The sequence below is a fragment of the Heptranchias perlo genome, chromosome 30 (genome assembly GCF_035084215.1).
Source record: "Heptranchias perlo isolate sHepPer1 chromosome 30, sHepPer1.hap1, whole genome shotgun sequence".
Taxonomy (NCBI): Eukaryota; Metazoa; Chordata; class Chondrichthyes; order Hexanchiformes; family Hexanchidae; genus Heptranchias; species Heptranchias perlo.
Window position 1 is genome coordinate 21,429,435 of NC_090354.1, and position 19,473 is coordinate 21,448,907.

The following is a 19,473-nucleotide window of genomic DNA, read 5'->3' on the forward strand; positions in this document are numbered from 1 at the left end:
TATTTATCCCGCACTTCACCAGCAGGAAGGAAAACGTGACATCTGAAGAAATATGGCTGCCAGCAGCTTGAAGCTGGTGAAGCCCAGGCCACTTTTTCCGATCCCTGTACTGAAACAGTTTAATCATCACTTACCATCACTGCGGCTACTTAACTAATTACTTAAATCTGAGGGGGTTGAGAATTTTTAAAACTTTAAGCGGTTGCAGTGCATGTATGAGGCAAGTTGGCAGGTGTACAATTGTTTTTCTAATACCCTGTGGCGTTACACAGAGTTTATGGAGCACATGGTGCTGTTTAGCTACTAAGATGGAACTGCAAACATCACAATGGAAAAAAACTGATGTGATTTTCTTAACATCATTCAAGAAACTGAATTATAATTTATTATGACAGAAGTGTCTGTAACAACATTTCATAGGGTGGAAATGACTCTCATCGATGTTATCATACGAACGCTTAGCACGTTTACATTAAATTCCTCTTTCTGTTAAGCATAGAGAGACATTAACCCACCTAAAATAGCAGGGAGAGGAATTTGATACAAATGCATTAAGCATTGATATAATAACATCACCAACAAAATTGTGTTTTTTTAAAACAAGCATTTAGTGTTTTACAACATGAAGTTGAAAATAATTGATTTAAATTGAGCATGCTGAAAACACAATGGTTCTCTTCACATAAGCAGACTCTTAATACACACGCTGTATAGTTATTACCTGTTTCAGGCTGCAAGATGTACTTTGTTATGAAGTTCAGTATCAACCGCAGTGCGCGAACATTTCATCCAAGATTACAAATGCGAAATGACACTTAAATGAGGGTTTATGTCATTGAGTAGTAATATATCCCCACCACTTATCAATTCAATGGTACAAAAATGTAGACAAAGGAACACTGTCACTTTTATACAAAGGATGAACGCAATACTCGATAGTGCTGTGGAGACTTTTCAAAAGTAGCATCACAAAGAACAATACTCTCAGAAGTTAGAACCTGAATATCATCAAAATATTATTTAACATGAAACAAGAAATTAGAGTCCATTTTTATATACTGGATTTTCATTTCTGAGAATAGTAGTCCCTAATTTTTTTGATGTAAAGGAAAACAGTCTTGAAAGAAAAACATTTTCTTTGCAACTGTGCGGCTTTCTTTATAGGAAAGTTCTGCACTAACAATTAAACGCTATTAAATAAGGTACCGTGGTGTAGAGTGTACTTACTGTCCATGCATTGCTCACATACAGTATCTTCATCTCCACACATTGCCGTCATACCCTCCCCAGGAGAGCACACTGAGCAGCATTCCCCTTTGGTAGTATATTGTCCACTTTCGCAGAATTCCTGGGCATTGCACACAGACACCTTTTTAAAAAAAAATCAGAAGACATGATGTAATGATATTAAATTTTGCATACATTTTAATAGATCAGTATATATCATTAATGTCTGTAATCCAGTGAACTGTAAGCAATTCCCCAAATTTTTGGTTTGCCTCTAGAAACCAAAGCTATTCTTGAATGGTGCCAGTTAGTGCATTGCAGGATACAGCAATGATAGTACTTTGCTTTATCTTTGTTGCAACATGTGAAAATATTATTAACTGGCAATATTGCAGGCAGCTCATAATCAAACTGTAATTTGTAAAAAAATCTATGGGAATGGTTCAGTTAGTTACTGCTGTCCTAAGATCATCTGAGATATCACAGGGCAGGTGTTGACCCTTGCCACAGTTACCACATTGTGCAATAAGGAGATAAACACATGTGTAAGCCAGTTTAATGTAGTTAATAAAGAGCTGGTTAACATTGGCAAAGTTCAAATCATTATTCATCATTTAGAATATATCTATCTATATAAGATATTAAAATGCTTGCAAATAACACACACTTCCTATAAATGGCACACATACTTCCTGTAACACCTTCATTGTCACAGATTCCCCTTCATGCTCTTCTCATCACATTCTTCTCACTCACCATGAGCAACGCCATAGGAGAACTGCTTGCAATATTATAAAACTGTACCTCTAGCATGAATTTCCTGCCACTCACATTTTAAGTGTCACAATGAAATTTCTGTGTCACATTTCTAAAAAAATATAGAGAAAAGGGAACTCTCCAGGAACACATGCAGTCTCTTAAGTGATTTCTGCATGAACACGCCCAGTGTTTACGTAACAGCAATTAGCCTGTAACTTTAAACAGACACATCTATACTTTAGTAGAAAAATAATGTATTGTGTTTATGAAGCAGCACATGGTTTGACTGACCATGGCCAGAGCCACAGGATATTTGTCAGTAATAGACTTTGTAACCTTAAAAGGATACAGATTCACCATAGCACCATGTGTTACATGAAATAATGTCCCTCTCTTCATAAACATCGTGTCACCCAAATTACCACATGCAACATCATAATCGTGTATCCTTCTCCCAGCGTGTAATATTAGGGTCCATAGTGAAACTCAACATCATTTAGTGGCAATAGGGAAAAGGAAAGAACGGAATACATTCTATATTTCAAAACGTAAAATATGTCTGGGTGTATGTTAAAAGGTGTAATGTGCTACTGCGAGTTCAGCTCTTGCTAATCAATCACCCAGAGTGCGTTCCAGTCTTGAAACACACTCACACAGTCATGTGTTTTCCTGTTTTTGGTGTCTAATTGTGTCAGTTGGTAGCACTAGTCAGAAATCTGTGGGTTCAAGACCCACTCTAGGACATAATATATACTGATAGTTCAATGCAGCACTGAGTGAGTGCTGTATTGTTGGATGAGATGCTCAAAGTGAGACCCTATCTACCTGTTCAGCTGAACATAAAAGATCACTTGGCACTATATTCAGAGGAGCAGGGAGTTGTCCTGGTCAATATTCCCCCCTCAACCAACACCACCAAGAAAAGATTAATCTGATTTACTGTTTGTGGGATCTTGCTGTGTGCAAATTGCCTGTTGCAGTTACCTGACAACAGTGACAATATTTGGATGTGAAGTACTTTGAGAAGGCTTGAGGATGTTAGAAAGCATTATAGAAATTAGATTCTTTCTAATTACAATTGTTATGATTGTTTTTGTCTGTGAAATTAGTACTTTGTAAAGTTTCTGAATGTTTATCTTGTTTCACCATGACAAAATACAAATCCTCGGCAAATACTTGGATCTGGATCTTTAACGTTCTGAACTATACTGCTCCAGTCTATGAACTAAAATGATCTGGACTTAATTTGAACCACCCTCACTTCTTTCCTTTTTAAAGCGAAACTGCCTAATTTGTGCATTTAAAAAAGCACCCTTTAAAACTGAACGCATTTTTACCTTTGTAGCGCAGAAGTGTATAAACAATTTTTGGTTGATTTTGTGTTCCTCAAACTAAGGGATGAATCAGAGGAAAGGGAAACTATCGTTTTGCATTCTCTATTGCGCCAGTGAGATTTTCCAATAGCCCAAACCAACTGCCAGTTTTGCTGATTAGTGCTCAATTAGCAGCAGTTCGTGCTATGGACTTGCACGAACAAGGAGGTGGATTAGACTGCATCAAATTCATTCACTTGGGACTTCCAAACCATGAGTCAGGAGACATCATCCCATTAGCTGCAATTGCATTTGGAAAAAGAGCCAATGGTGAATAGACAACATTCAAAGTCACCCGTGTGATTTGCACTTTAACATATATATTTATAAGCAGCAAATCTTTCTGTGCATCTTATCAACTGGTGCACGTGATCTATACGTGTTGGGCTATTCAGTTGTTTGCATAAAAGACAAGGGTACTTAAAGCCTACCTCTTTGACCAAGCTTTTGATCACCTGTCCTAATACCTCTTTATGTGGTTCGGTGTCAAATTTTGTCTGATGACTCTCCTGTGAAGCGCCTTGGGACGCATTAAAGGCGCTATATAAATGCAAGTTATTGTTACTGTTGGTACAGCTTTTACTCTGATGGACCACATATACTTTATGACAGTTAAAGCGGACAGCAGCAATACAACAGGAATTTATTTCATTTTAAAATCTTTTATCTTGACCACCACCACTGATATGCAAGCACAAAAAATGGGATATAATTTGTGGCAGCCTTAGTATCATAGTATGATACAGCACAGAAGGAGGCCATTCGGCCTATTATACCTGTGCTGGCTCTTTGGTACAGCTATCCAATTAGTCCCATTCCCCTGCTCTTTCCCCATAGCCCTGTAAATTTTTTCCCTTCAAATATTTATCTAATTCCCTTTTAAAAGTTACTACTGAATCTGCTTCCACCAACCTTTCAGGCAGTGCATTCCAGAACATAACAACTCGTTGCACAAAAAAATGATTCCTCATGTCGTCTCTGGTTCTTTTACCAATCACCTTAAATCTGTACCTTTTGTTCTTACCGATCCTTCTGCCACTGGAAACAGTTTTTCCTTATTTACTCTATCAAAACCGTTCATGATTTTGAACACCTCTAAGAAATCTCCTCTTAACCTTCTCTGCTCTAAGGAGAACAACCCCAGCTTCTCCATCCTCTCCACATAACTGAAGTCCCTCATCCCTGGTACCATTCTAGTAAATCTCCTCTGCACTCTCTCTAAGGCCTTGAAGTGTGGTGCCCCGAATTAAACACAATACTCTAGCTGAGGCCTAACCAGTGTTTTATAAAGGTTTAGCATAACTACCTTGCTTTTATACTCTATGCCTCTATTAATAAAGCCAAGGATCACATATGCTTTTTTAACAGCCTTCTCAACTTGTCCTGCCACCTTCAAAAATTTGTGTACATACACCCTCAGGTCTCTCTGTTTCTGCACACCCGTTAAAATTGTACTATTTAGCTTATATTGCCTCTCCTCATTCTTCCTATCATTCCTGTATCATTTCACACTTCTCTGCGTTAAATTTCATCTGCCATGTTTCTGCCCATTTCACCAGTCTGTCTATGTGCTCGTGAAGTCAGTTACTATCCTCCACATTGTTTACTACATTTCTGAGTTTTATGTCGTCTGCAAACTTTGAAATTACACCCTGTATACCCAAGTCCAGGTCATTAATATATATCACAAAGAGAAGTGGTCCTAATAACGAACCCTGAAGAATACCATTGTATACTTCCCTCCAGTCTAAAAAACATCTGTTCACCACTACTCTCTGCTTTCTGTCCCTTAGCCAATTTTGTATCAACACTGCCACTGTCCCTTTAATCCCATGGGCTTTCTCTCCCTTATCCCACCCAGCATTGATGTTGAAGATCTGCTGGTTGACCTTAGAGACAGTTGAATGCCCATATTTGGATGCATTGGAATAAAGTTCTGAAAGAAAACATTAAAATAATGATCACATACCTATCTCAACTGGGGAGGAGAGAACTAGACACCTGAACAATGCAGGAGAGGCTGAATGGAGAGATTTAAACCTTTTAGCGTTTAAGACCCAAAGTCGCAGCTTGTGCAGAAACATGTCATGAAGGTTTGAAGGACCGACAGGTAACATCCACACTTTGCTACCAATGATTGACAAGGTGGGAAATGTGCATGTTGTAAATATTGGTGCCTGAAGCAATCATTGCTGTTTGCTTTCTTTTGACATATTGGTTTTTGTGCTAAAAGGTAATGGGGCTAAATTTGGTCTTCGGCAATAACACAAAACAAGTGCCAGTGAATTGGCAGCTCCATTGGAAGTCAATGGACAAGAAAATCAGGCAGGCTGCTAATTCACTATTGTCCATTTTGCGCAATTGATGAAGATCAATTTAACCCCCAAATAGCTTTTAGACACGTGTAAAAGACTAAAGAGGAGAAACTTGTGAGGTCCCATACTAATCAAATGGTTGACTTGAGTTGGATGGGACTATTACATTTTGGGGTTTCTTTACTCCAGATTCTTTTTGCGTTCCACATCTCAAACTACTCTCACTGTTAGACCAAGCTCCCTACGTCCCAGACAGTATTTTCACTTGCCCAGATATCCAGGCAAATTTGCAGCATGCTCAGGGGCTGAACGGAGAACCTTCCTCAGTTTATTTCAGCTGCAGGCTTGATCACATGATCTTACGTGATCCTCCTTGTCGTCTAAAAGGCAGCAGAATAACACTGCTGCCTTGACTTAAGCTTTAACTGCCAAAAAAATTTATTGAGCCGTAAAAGAACAAGTGAACCATAGCAATAGCACAACACACATTTTTACAGTAGTTGTTAAGCTTGGCCAGCTCCTCAAGTAGTCGAAAAATAATAGTGTGCCATTGCCAAACTATGATAGAAACAATACTCTTACATAGTGGTTCCTTTCTTTTTCTCACTTTTTTGGCCTACCTTTCTTTGAAGGCTTGAGGGAGACTTCCCAACAAACTGATAAATACATTTGGGACTGGGACCAAGCAGATTTAAAGAACAGTAACTTTTTTTTTAAAACTGCCAATCAAACACGTATTTGAAAAAATCCCACAAAATATTTGTATTTGAATTTAATGACTTGGCCCTCTCCTCGGCAAACTAACTAATTCTGTAACAATAGTGTCAAGTTAAACATAGAATCGTACAGCACAGAAGAAGGCTATTCGGCCGAGAGTGCCTTTGCTGGCTTTTTGAAAGAGCTATCCAATTAGTCCCACTCCCCTGCTCTTTCCCCATAGTCCTGCAAAGCAAAGCTGAAACATAATTTCCATGACTTTTATATCCAGATGTACCATGGACATAATCAAAGCTAGTAGCGTGATAAATCACAGACAAAATGTTTCATTTTTGTCACAGGAACTTTGTAAGTCCTTAACTAAAATTGTAGGAGTTGTCAGGCCTGAAAGAATTGAACTTCAAACCATGGGATGACAGGAGTCTCCAAATGTTTGCCAGTGGTTTGTTAAAAAGAAATTATTCTTTTAAATTGAAGTATCCCATTTCTGTTTGCATAGTCTACCCACACCAATCACAAAAACCAAGATACCCACAAGACAGACAAAATGTTCCAACCAATATCTAATCATTATTTCTTCTTCTGTAGTATTGCCTGTAAGAAAACTGGAACTTTGCACTTCAGCTAGTTTTTGTAACATAAAGTGTGCCAGTGTCACACAAGGATTGGAATCCACGATGCATTGAATTGTGCATGATTTGTGAAGGGAATGGCTTAATAGACTAACTTTTTTTTGTTTGATGTTTTCTTATGTTATTATAATATCACATTAAAGTGAAGCCATCCCCATAACCCACAAGTGATAAATTGGAATAACAAAATAGAGTCAAGTGCTGCAACATGTAAAACCATTTATTCAATTTAAGTTGCCTGAATGTTTATTTAAAGTAGATTTTTATTCCGTGCTTCCACAACATGCAAGTTCAGTCTCCCTCAAAGTTATGACTGTTATGCAAATTATTTTTTTTAATCCGTCTTGTATGAAAAATAAAAATGAATCATTAAAATGCACTTTCCGCTCTACTGGTCCTTGGTCTTTATCCCTGGCACCAGAAAAATATCAACCAAATTCTGTAAAATAATACTATAGAGAAGAAATTCTATGGTAACTGATTGAGTGCTTTTTGCAAGCTTAAAGCATACAATATATATATTGTATGTGCTCTGAACACTCTTACAGATGTAATGTTGTTCTCAAACCATTTTAAGTAGCAACTGATGTTCATCCTCTTTTGAAATCTCAGGAGTGGGAGCTTAGGAAATAAATGTAACACTGCAGGGCTTGAATAATTCATGCTCATCTTGAAAGAAGAAAGAAAAATAATTAAATATCTCCCTTTAAGGTTGTCTAGTGAATTTTCTGACTGTAACAGTGAATGTGAGCAAAACTCCTTGGCCTAGATTTTCCAATCGAACGGGAATCCCATTGGATCAGTGGAGAAGCAGGCTTTGTGCCCATGAGTGCTGACTCCAGAGGATTGTGGAGATAAGACTCATTTAAGTTTTTTTATAGTGGGCTCCTATTAGTAAATTTATTGCTGCCAAGTCACCTGCCTTAGCTGGGGATGGAGGGATGTGGCTGCAGCACCTGACAAAGAGTATTGTAGCCAGCAGTCTTTGGGACTGGGAATTGTTTTGTATCCTTCCCTAGTGCAATTGATCTCTCTTGCCCTAGGCAAGGTCATCCTTTAATTTGGAAACCACCCTCCAGCATCTTAGTAGCGATAGAGGCCAAGAATACAATGGCTTTCCTGACATCTAGCATTGCTAAGGTGATAATGATGGGAAAGACATACCTCCAGCAATTAGCATATCATTTGAATATGTCTGCCCAAATATAGATGTGGCAGCAGACAGCAGAGAGCCAGCAGAATGGCTGCAACTACATTTTCCACCCCAGACTGTCTCACTACTGGCCAAAGTCGATTGGTAGCAGGTGGAAAACTTAGACTCTCATGTCTTGACACTGTAGATGTCCTGGTTATAATCTCTTTTTCTCATCTGTGCATACACTCATTAATCTAAGGGATTTCAATGGGATCAAATCGCATTTCTTCCCCCACAACATTTTATTCTGTGCCATAATAGCAGGTTGCATTAAGTGCCAAATGTAGCAAAGGCAGATACCTTGCAAAATTGGACTTGGTGTTTTTGGAGGGTATAAAATGCATGGAGAATTTGTGCTGTTCTACCAACTAGCAAACCCACAGGGACATAACCTTAAAATCAGAGCCAGGCCATTCAGGAGAGAAGTTAGGAAACACTTCTTCACACAAAGGGTGGTATATGTGTAGAACTCCTGCCTTCTAAAAGCAGTAGATGTTAGCTCAATTAATCATTTTAAATCTGAGATTGATAGATTTTTGCTAGCCAACGGTATTAAGAGATATGAAGCCAAGGCAGGTGGATGGAATTAGGATACAGATCAGCCATGATCTCATTCAATGGCAGAACATGCTCGAGGGGCTGAAAGGCCTACTCCTGTTCCTATGTTCCTAAATTCTCATGACCTAAAGTGCCCAACAACTGTGACAGACCTGAGTGTCTATCTTGTTTCTGTCCATCAGAATATCAGTATTATATATTTTTATAAGAATGTGTAGCTATGCCAGTATTGTAACAATTATTTTAAACGTCTTCTGAGACTGCTCTCTGGGGGAGATTTTTTGTTGTCTTTGTGAAGGAGAATATGCACACGTAATCTGTATTCAATATTGAATTTGATGGGTTTGGAGGTGGAGGGGGAATCAGTCTGCCTCTGTCTGTGAACAGTCCGTCATCAGGTCCAGGTTGTCTGACCAAACACCTTAGGTTTCTGACATGTTTATGTATGTCAGTTTGCCACAGCAAAACAAGATGCTATAATTACTTCTAATGGCCGAACTATCAAAATAAGCTTTAGTTTTCAAAGCCAGTTGGGTGTGCGTAGTGTGCATCCCTGATTAAAGCAAATGCCTGATATTACTGTACTGTCAATCAAGATGGTAGAGGAGCTATCTCCTGCCATTGATGGAATAAATGTAACAGTTGTGTTTGCTTCAGTTCACTTGGAGATTGCATGTATGAGTCACGATGGTGAGAATTGACACAATGGGGTCCCTCACATAAAGCTTTTCATCACAGAGACATGATAAAAGTTACTGAAGAGAACAACTAATTTTATTGAGTTTTTTATTGTTTTGAAACAAATGAAGTGAAGTTAAATGAAGAATCTATCCATTTGGTTTGCTTATGATTAGTCTTACTTCACTATAAATGAAAATTAATAGTTTTAGTCTGAGCTAACAATCTGTCAATGTGATGCTTTCCATCTGTTGTGCTGTACGGTCGATCCTGTACTATTTCCAGTGCCTATTCCAATGGTAAATGGATTTTATTGTTCACCCAAAGGCCTACTATATTAGGTATTATCTGGTGATATCCCCAACTGCAACATCAACCCTGAGTCAACAGGTGATTAATTCTGTGCTTGAGGTTGTACTTACAAGGGGCAGAGATCCAGGTGCTAGAATTGTCTGGAAGATAGTTCCACAAACAAAATGCATACAGCTTTCCTGCTGATATTTTGCATTGATACAGAATGTTATGGTGCAGCATCAATAATTGTTATGTTCTGAGAATAAACATGATGCCCTGGTTTTAACATTAGTAATCGGTGTAATGAGGTGTAATGAGGGTAGCTTTTCTGACGCAGTTGCAGTTTATTCCTGAATGATTTAGAAACCGATGCAAAGCCACCCAAAGAGAAGTGTGCAATGTGCACTCAATTTTCTGTGGCCAGCTCATTGTTGTAATTATACATGGCTCCAGGTCTAGATTTGGATGCATGCAGGGAGCAGAAAATTGCCTGCAGCTAAAATTTAAAGGGATGAAGACAATTAAAGAGATGTAGCACAATAGGGGGAACAAAAATCTTTATAAAAGACTGAAAGGTTGTTTCAATCCATTGGCAGCCTCTACCAAGACTGAAGGGGGAGAAGAGAAAAAACTGACAGGCAACAATGAAATTAAAGGAAGCCCAAGGTGAAGACATGGGTCTGCAGACAAGCGACTGAGCAGGCGAGCACTCGACCTCTGTTTGATATCTGCCAAAGTGGAAGGTGGTGCTGCATGAGTTGTGAGGAAGATGACCCTCTGTGCCACCCATGACACCATTCCCAGAAGTCAGCATTGCACCATGCCTGCAAGTAGATGGAGACAGGCTTTAGGGTGCAGATGACTCTTGCTTCACTGGCTGTGTCAGCCTTATGGGTGCATGATTGTTGCAAGTGTACTTACAGCAGATGGCATAGCTCTGCATTTGGATCTCTGCTAACCCTGTGAGGTAGGTCAGGCATGCTGCCAGAACCTACAGATATGGTTGGTGGCATCTTGGCATGTGCAGCCAATCAGGCTTTGCTGGATGATGATCTCGCTGACACTCCTTGTTTCATGCAGTATCACTGAAAGCATGACATACTGTGATTGGGATGCATCTGAAAATCATCCAACACTACAGTTAGTCTGATCTTCACAAATCACTTTGTGCCATCAGGTCTACTGTCACAGACACCTTTGAGAACTGGAGCCAACAAATGCACTAAGCTTCTGCCTATATTATGAGGTCAACTCCAGGTGTGGGATTTGAATTAGCAACCTTTTGAATCTGAGGGGAGAATGCTACTAACTGGGCCAAGCTAACACTATTACTCCCAAGTCCCTTTTTAAATCTCCTTGTACTAACTCAGTTCCATTCATTGTGAAGTTAAGTTTCATGCTTTTTCAACCGATGTGCAATACTTTACATTTAAATTTAATGTCATTTTTCTGCCAAATTTCTTAACCAATCTAAATCCGTCCAGACATCTGTAGGTTCATCCTCTGCCTCTACCTATCATCATATTTTAGTGCTGTCAGCAAATTTGACAATCTTACAGTTGAATTTGCTATCCAGGTCATTTATGTGGAATAGAAACAACAAGGATCCAAGATCTGACTCTAATGGAACTCCACTCAACGCTGCACCTCAGTCTGACATGACACCTCTTATGAATACTCTCCTGTTACGTGTTTTGCAGCCAGCTTATGATCCAGTCTTGTTCTACTTTGGTTTCCCATAGCTTTTAGTTTAATTAAAAGTCTTTCATGTGAAATTTTGCTAAAAGCTTTCTGAAAGCCTACAGTGGGAATGCTAAACACTTGTTGTTGTGAATGGGGTAAAAAGCAATGTAGTCATACATTCACCAGTTCAGATTCTGTGTCTTCACTTCTATTAAACTAGTCCCAGTATATATTGGATTGATTGAAAGCACCTATTATTGTTCTTACATACCTTTCTTATCTCATATCACTTATTTTTAATCCCATTTTCTGCCTGATTGTTAACCCATGCCAGCATATTTCATTTTATATCTACTCCTGGAATATCATTCCATCCTCCTTAAATTCCAAATTCTCCTGAACATTTAAATCCTGCACACCCAGCAAGGAATTTTGCCTGGCAGTAGCACATATTGGAAATTCGGGCGTGCACTCTGCAAAATTTCACATGAAAGACTTTTAATTAAACTAAAAGCCTGTTTATATTCCCAATATTTCCTCCTGATAGGCGAGACTTCCCATTGGTGATGCGATTTCATAAAGTCAGCCCTATAAAGCTGCCCCTTCTCCTTTCCTGTTTTTCCTATCCTTCCATTTTATGCCCCTGCATATTTAATTAATTTCTACCTGTTGAGGTGAGCTATGTTTCTGTAATCCTTATGGCTTCATAATGTCCTGTTACCACATGTACATCCAGTTCAATTATCTTGTTCCAAATGCTTCTCACATTCAGGTATAGGAACTTAATTGCAATCTTTATTTATTCTTTAGTTTATTCACTCTGAGTTTGTATTTATTTATTTTTGCCTAGATTTACATTTGGCTTTTGTGTAATTCTCACCCTATCTCTTTACCATTTTCCGAACTCTGATTATCCATATTTGAAGTCTTAGCCCCGCCCCTTCCATATCTAGTTTAAATGAACCTCAATTTCTTTCTCTATAAGATAGTTTTTCCAATTCCTCGGCCATGGCAAAGTACCTCACCCAGCATGGGCACAAATCAGATAATCACGGGTACGTTGCCCATGGTTTTCCATCCATTGACTTCAATGCAAGGAACATCATGGTCAGCCACCTATGTTTTCCAATCAATGTTCATGATGGATCAGTATTCGGATTACCTACCCTTATAGCAAGTCTCTCTGATCCTGTCCTGTTTAGATGTATCTCATCTTTCCAACAGCAAACCAAAAGCACCCAGTTATTTCTAAATCAAAAATTATTTTACTGGTACCCACTATCTAGCCATGGTTAAGTTTTCACAAACGAGTAACCGAATTGATCAGTGCATTCTCAATATCAGGTCGTGTAGGGGCAAAATGCAAAGAAGTGCAACCTACTGTTCCCAAAAAACATATCTCCACCCCCAATCTCAGATCAGCACCATCTACTACACCAGCGAGATAGTACTAACTCTCTGCAGAGTCAATTTACAATTTTGAAGGCAATTAATAATGAATTTGAAAGTAGTTTTATTTTGGGAATCAGTAGATCCTCTCTTAATGGTATTTATCTCATGGTTTCCTGCACTTTTAATTGTTTCCATTATCCTTGGTCTATGCAAAATGCTTTTCTACAACCAACCTATTGATTTCCTCCATGGTTTTTAAAATTTGGTTATATATATCCATTGACCTTTTTATTTCATTGAGAACATATCAAGTTTCCTTCATCATTTTTCAACCCAGTGATCTAACACATGAAACCAACTTTGTTTCCTTTCATTCTATTTTCTTACTGCCTATTTACCTATACACGTGAGTTGCATTGACAATGGCTCCATTACAAAATGATGACACCTTCCATATTTGACCAACTATTGCACCCAACTTTTTCTTACTCTACCTTACTTAACAGAATAACCTTCATAACTGTTCATATTTTCTCTTTCTTTCCCTTAACATTGAGAAGAGAAATTTTAATTCATTAGGAGGCCACATTTTTACTTAAGAATGATGAGAAATCCCAAGAGTCAAAAAGAATTTCAATATAAATATTATCCTCAGTATCATAAAACCTGTCTCAGTGGCACTTTCATTTCTGAGTCAAAAGGTTTTGGGTTCAAGTCCCATTCTGATTCTTCAGGTGAAGTACTGATGGCCTGCTGCATTGTTGGAGGTGCTGTTTTTCCAATGAGATGTTAAACCAAGGCCCCTTCTGCCTGATTTAGTGGTTCATATAGACATTAAAGAAGGGGGAAGAGTTATCTCTCCATCAAGACTACCAAAAACAGCTTACTCATCTAATTGCTGTTAGTAAGATCTTGCTGCTATGTTTATCCACAAGACGACAGTCACAAAATTCAAAGTAAGTATGCAACAAAGCACTGATATATACATATATGATTGTGATAATATGCTATATAAATGGCAACTTTTCTTAATTTTATTGGTTATATAAAAAAATCATATGCTTATTGTCTGATAGATGTTCATATGGGCACTATAACAACTCAATCCATTGTGAATATGCATGTTAAAGAAACATGAAAGCATTTTTATTATAGATGTTTGATTATTCTTCACCATGCTCCTGAGGTAAAGCATGCACCTGCACCCAAACAAAATTATCTGATGTGATAATGCTAGATCACTTCATTTAAATATTATTGTGGTGAGGGCACCATGTGGGTTGGTGGCCAGAATGTTGGGTACCAGCAGCCAATAAAGGGCTGTTGGTTGACTGTCCCATGCTGCCATTTTATTTTTACTTAAGGAAATGGACACCCAAATCCTGTTGCAAAATTTGGCAGTTGAAGGCTAAAAAAGAAAAACAGTGGCAGGAAGGAAAACTGGCCCTGAATCAAGGAGAGGGCTGGCCAGGAGCATGTGTCTTTTCTTTCCCATTCACACTGCCCTGTGCACAATGTTTTTGGGCCAGAATAAACCTCAGGCCTTTGCACCTGACAACACAGGGCCCTGGTGCCCAAAGAGCTACAATGTTTTGGGTGCTTCAGGTTTCATTATCAACCATTCTATATATTTCGTTCTATTTTGTTACAATTAGTACCAGTAATTCACAGCAACAGAGATATTGTAAAATAAAGATTTCTTTTGAAATCTGCAAAAGATATCTAGGACTTGAAGGGTCAATGGCTGTTTCACGTGACAGTACATTGATTGCTTTTATCCTTGAGCCTCAAGCTGACTATTTTTTTGCAAGCCATTTATAGCTTGACAAGGTAATAGCCGAGTTGGCAGAGGGTCAAACTAACCAAGCCAAAGAGAGCTGGCAAGCTGTTCACACTGTCTCTGGAGGGCTTGTCTGAAGTAAATTGTTCCCATCAAAATCATCTGTGTGAAAATTTAACTCCGTTCTCTGTGTCAAGTACCTAGCTTGCCAAAACTGATGATAAATTGAAAGGGAATTCTTAAAAAAATAGAATCCAGCTGGTATCAACTGCAAAAGATTAATCGGTTATATCCTGGTTAGCAACAATTTCTTATGTCTTTTGGTTAGGCTAGTCATATTGATTACGATGATTTACTGCGGAGAAGTATTTGAAATTTACAAATGGAAGTGTCCGTTTAGCCTATTGGGTAGTACTCTCACTTCTGAGTCAGAGTTTGTGGGTTCAAGACCCCACTCTAGGACTTGAGCACATTATCTACTACTATATTGTTGGAGGTGTAACCTTTTGGATGAGACATTAAACTGATGACCTCCCTGCCTGTTCAGATGGAAATAACAGTTCCCATGGAGAACAAGGAGTTCTTTTGGTATCCCCTTCAACCAAAGTAATTCATCTAATTTGTTGTTTAAGGAATCTTTTTATGTTCAAATTGACTGCCATGTTTGCCTACATAACACAGTGACTGCATTTCAAAAATAATTCATTAGTTGTGAATTGCTTTGGGATGTTTTGAGGATGTGAGAATGATGTTCACACTGGAAAAACACACTGAAGGAATGGGGAGGACATGTGAAGGAAATACAAGTAGGAAGAAAGACTTGAAAATTTAGGTTTTTTTCATTAGAACAATATGGATTACCAGGTAATATGATAGAAATGATTAAAATTATGAATGGTTGGCATGGGGTGGATGGAAGCAGACTGTTTCCAATAACTAAAGTATCGAGAACTAGATAAAAGATTAAATGAGAGCAGAGAGCAAGAAAAACTTCTTTACTCAGAGAATTGTGAGGATGTGGAATCACTTCCAGGGTTAATGGTTGAGGCAGAAACTATGTCGGCATTCAAGATTAGTTTGGACAGGTGGATGAAAGAAAAGGGGATAAAGGGATGTAGGAACAGGATGGGTAAATGTGGTGAGGACTGTTTGCTCGCTGACACGGACTGGTTGGGCCGAATGGCCTGTTTCCATGTTGCAATTTTTATGTATGTATTTCTATGAAAGAGATAAAACAAATGGGAATATTTAGAATATATGGGATAGATTTCCATCTTCACCTCCTGGGTGGTAATCTGGGGTAGATTACAAATCATTTACAGAACTCACCTGATTTTCATTCCAGTTAAGTCAATGGAATGAAAATCAGGTGGGTTCTATAAAGGACATGCAATCCGCTCAATCAGATTACCGTCCAGGCGGTGAAGATGAAAACCTACCCCTAAATTCTTGGATAGACAATATTTTTGAGGAGGGAAATGTATTTATTTTCTTCGCTATTTTGCCTCCTGTGGCGTCGTCGAAACTGCAGCTTCTCTGCCCAAGAGGACAAACTGGAGACGTTGATTCAAAAGAGCTGTATCTCAACCACAAGGGCCCAGTAACAAATGGCTCCATAGATTACCATACCAAGACTCTGCCTTTCAGTCTTTGATTCCAATCAGAAGCATCTGAGACTGGAAGAGTCGGTGGCAAACTGTTACTGGATATTCCAGATTGGGACTGAGGGCTGAAAAGGATGCTGAGCAGCATGGAAGGTTATGGGTCACTTGCTGCTAGCTGAGGTACAACTCTGTGTGGACAAATCTCAAGATCATACTCATGGCATTTGAGTCCAGAAGGAGCATGATATAGAGCTGATGAGATGTGCAGTACCTGATCTACAACCAAACTTTAGACTAGTTTATGGAAAGACAATCCAGTTCTGAAAATTAATTAATCTCACCATACTGTATCCAATACTAAGTAAAAACAGTGTTCCTGGTTTTGAATTTCTGTTGGTATTTTCTTTCAGGTATGTATATATGGCACATATACAATTTTTAAAAATAAGTATATAGAGATGGCGTATAATGTGAGAGTGGCCGTCAATCAAAGCTTAGGATTGTGGACTTTGATGAAAAGTTAGTGGCTGCCACAGTTCCAAAGGAAATGTTACGGTTCAATGAAGGCAGAAATTTATTCATATGCAGTGAAACATCACAAAGTCGGCCATCTAAGAGATGAGTCAAAGCTGAGTGAGCTGTTCAGGTCGGCGGGTACAGTTCACTTGCATGCTATGATCAACTGTTGGATCAGTTGCAGCATGCCAAGAAGATCAGCTGTAGCTACAGCTGTAACACAGCTGTGCAGCCACGCTAAATTAACCACAGTAAAAAAAAAATCTTTCCAATTTCCGAAATATGCATTTCTTATCCTCCACCTGCAATGGAATCAGCTGTGGTAACAGCAAGGTTACATCCACAGGTCCTGGTGCGCAATTGAAGAATTTTAAAAAATCAGAAATTAGAAAGATTTCTACTGTGGTTCAATTTAAAATCCCTCTTTACCTAGCAAGCTGAAAGGGGGTTTAAAAACTTCCGGAATAGCAAGTTGATTGGGTTAGCAAAATTTGTACACATAACATTGATTTTAAAATTGACCTTTAAAAATAGCGGTCAGCTTCATGGGGTGCTTGAGTTTGAGGGGCTGTGGAGTTGCAAGACTCTATTTGATATTTAATGAATTTAAATGAAGAGCTTACAATTTCAATATATTTCTTGAAGTTATTGACCACAGTCTTGAAGGTTCAATTCTTTTCATCCAGTATTTTCAATTTTGCATTCAAATTACGGCTTCAATAATGAGAATTTCTCCCATTTTATAAAAAGGATATAGAGGCATTGGAGAAGGTACAAAAAAGATTCACAAGGATGATACCAGAACTGAGAGGATATACTAAGGCTTCTCTAGAAAAGACAAGGCTGAGGAATGACCTGATAGAGGCCTTTAAGATAATGAAAGGATTTGATAGGGTAGTCATAGGGAAAATGTTTCCATTTGTGAGGGAGTCCAAAACTAGAGGTCATAAATATAAGATAGCCGCTAATAAATCCAATTCAGGAGAAACTTCTTTACGCAAAGAGTCGTAAGAATGAGGAACGCGTTACCACAGGGAGTTGCTGAGGCAAATAGCATAGATGCATATAAGGGGAAGCTAGATAAGCACGAGAGAGAAAGGAATAGAAGGGTTAGATGAAGAGGGATGGGAGAAGACTCGTGTGGAGCATTAACGCCGGCACAGACTAGTTGGGGCTAATGGCATGTTTCTGTGCTGTAGACTCAATGTAACTCGATGTAACTTGCAATGAACGTGTACCGTAAAATGGTGAATGCAAGAATCGGAGACACTGGTTTTGTCAAACTGGACAGACCCAGTCTAACTTATGGTTTTAGCCATCTGAGGAGCTGAGTTCATATTGGACGCCCGGTCAAATTGATTTTACTAAATCTCAAAATATTGTAAAGTGCCTCTGCTGACTCATAGATAAGATATGACGACATGATATTCAATACTGAACATAAAACTTGGCACCCATTATGCTCAAATACAACATGTCTTCCTGGTCATTGCTGCTTGGCAAGCTAATTAGTCTAGGAACTGAATGTAGCAATGTTTCATTAGCCCTTAATATATGTTAGGATCAGTTCAGTTACTGGGGTAGTATTGCCTCATGGTTTTTATAATCTATCAATTTATAAATTTATAATTCAACAAATTCTTGTTTTGCCTTAATGTTGGATTCATCAGCTGTATCTCGACTTTATTTTTTTCTATACTCAGTAAATTAGTCACAAGAAATCTTTCTTCTTGCTTTTCTAACAGGGTCTTTCCTCAACTTTCAGAAGAGGAACAGAGTTATCTCTTTCATTGCCTGATAGCCTTTAAAAACCTTCTATGAGGTATTATTATGCTGGCTAAGGTCCATATAGGAAACCAATTGTATATGTATTTTGAATATATTTTCCACAAAGCAAAATTAATTTGAATAGGAATTCTCCATTGGTGGAGAAAATTGACAAGATCAAAATATGGAGCCATATATTGGCGTACAGTTACTTACCTTCCCGCAAATCATTCATTGTAGAGTTAACCGTTATAGAATCTATTAAGTGGCCTCTTTGTGAGTCCAAGTTCAGTCAAAATGTGATTCAAAATTTAGAACAAATACAGGTGTTACTTAATGAGAAATTCTGTTAAACTATTGGTAATGAGCCTAATGCTGGGCTAAACCCTTCAAATGTTTTTGCCATCATTACTTCTATTGATGTCATATACCAAACCTTTCACTTGCAGCAGCAAACCTCCATTCACCATTCTAAGACACTCAGAGCAAGAAGTATTTCTACTCTTTATCAAGTAAAATTGGATTTAGATTGCTGATTTGCAGAGATCAGCACAAATTGACTTCTTCTCTGCTGATTGACAATGGCTCAATAATAAAAGACAAGAACCTGTGAGCAAGATTTGGATTCAAAATCCAAAGAGGAAATAAGAATGGCTGGATGTAATAAAACAGGGAATGAACGCCCAAGAAGGAATTAAAAAAAAGAGAAAAATGGGGTCATGGGGTCTTTTTCTTAGGGACTAGGTAGTAAGGTTGGGTAGAATACTCTCCTTTCACCTTTGCAATCTGGGTTGCACTGTAGATCAGAGTGATGGATGAAGGGAAATGGAAATGTCCCACTGGCACAGTAGAAGGTGCTCATCTGCGATTTTGGTTAAGATACATTAATGTGGTCATTTCACTTGAACTTCACCCAGGCTTGGCGTGAAAGCTTTGGGGGCTTGGTTACAGTATCCGTTTCTGAGACCCCCTAAGAGGCAAAG

At 38.5% G+C, this 19,473-nt stretch overlaps 1 protein-coding gene across 1 annotated transcript in view; it reads right to left on the minus strand.

Moving 5' to 3' along the window:
• Positions 1–19,473, minus strand: part of LOC137300164 (tumor necrosis factor receptor superfamily member 16-like) — a 149,541-nt gene that overhangs the window by 123,664 nt on the left and 6,404 nt on the right. Inside the window, exon 2 of the mRNA XM_067969242.1 lies at positions 1,228–1,369. Coding sequence (XP_067825343.1) covers positions 1,228–1,369 — 142 coding nt within the window. The remainder of the gene's footprint in view (positions 1–1,227; positions 1,370–19,473) is intronic.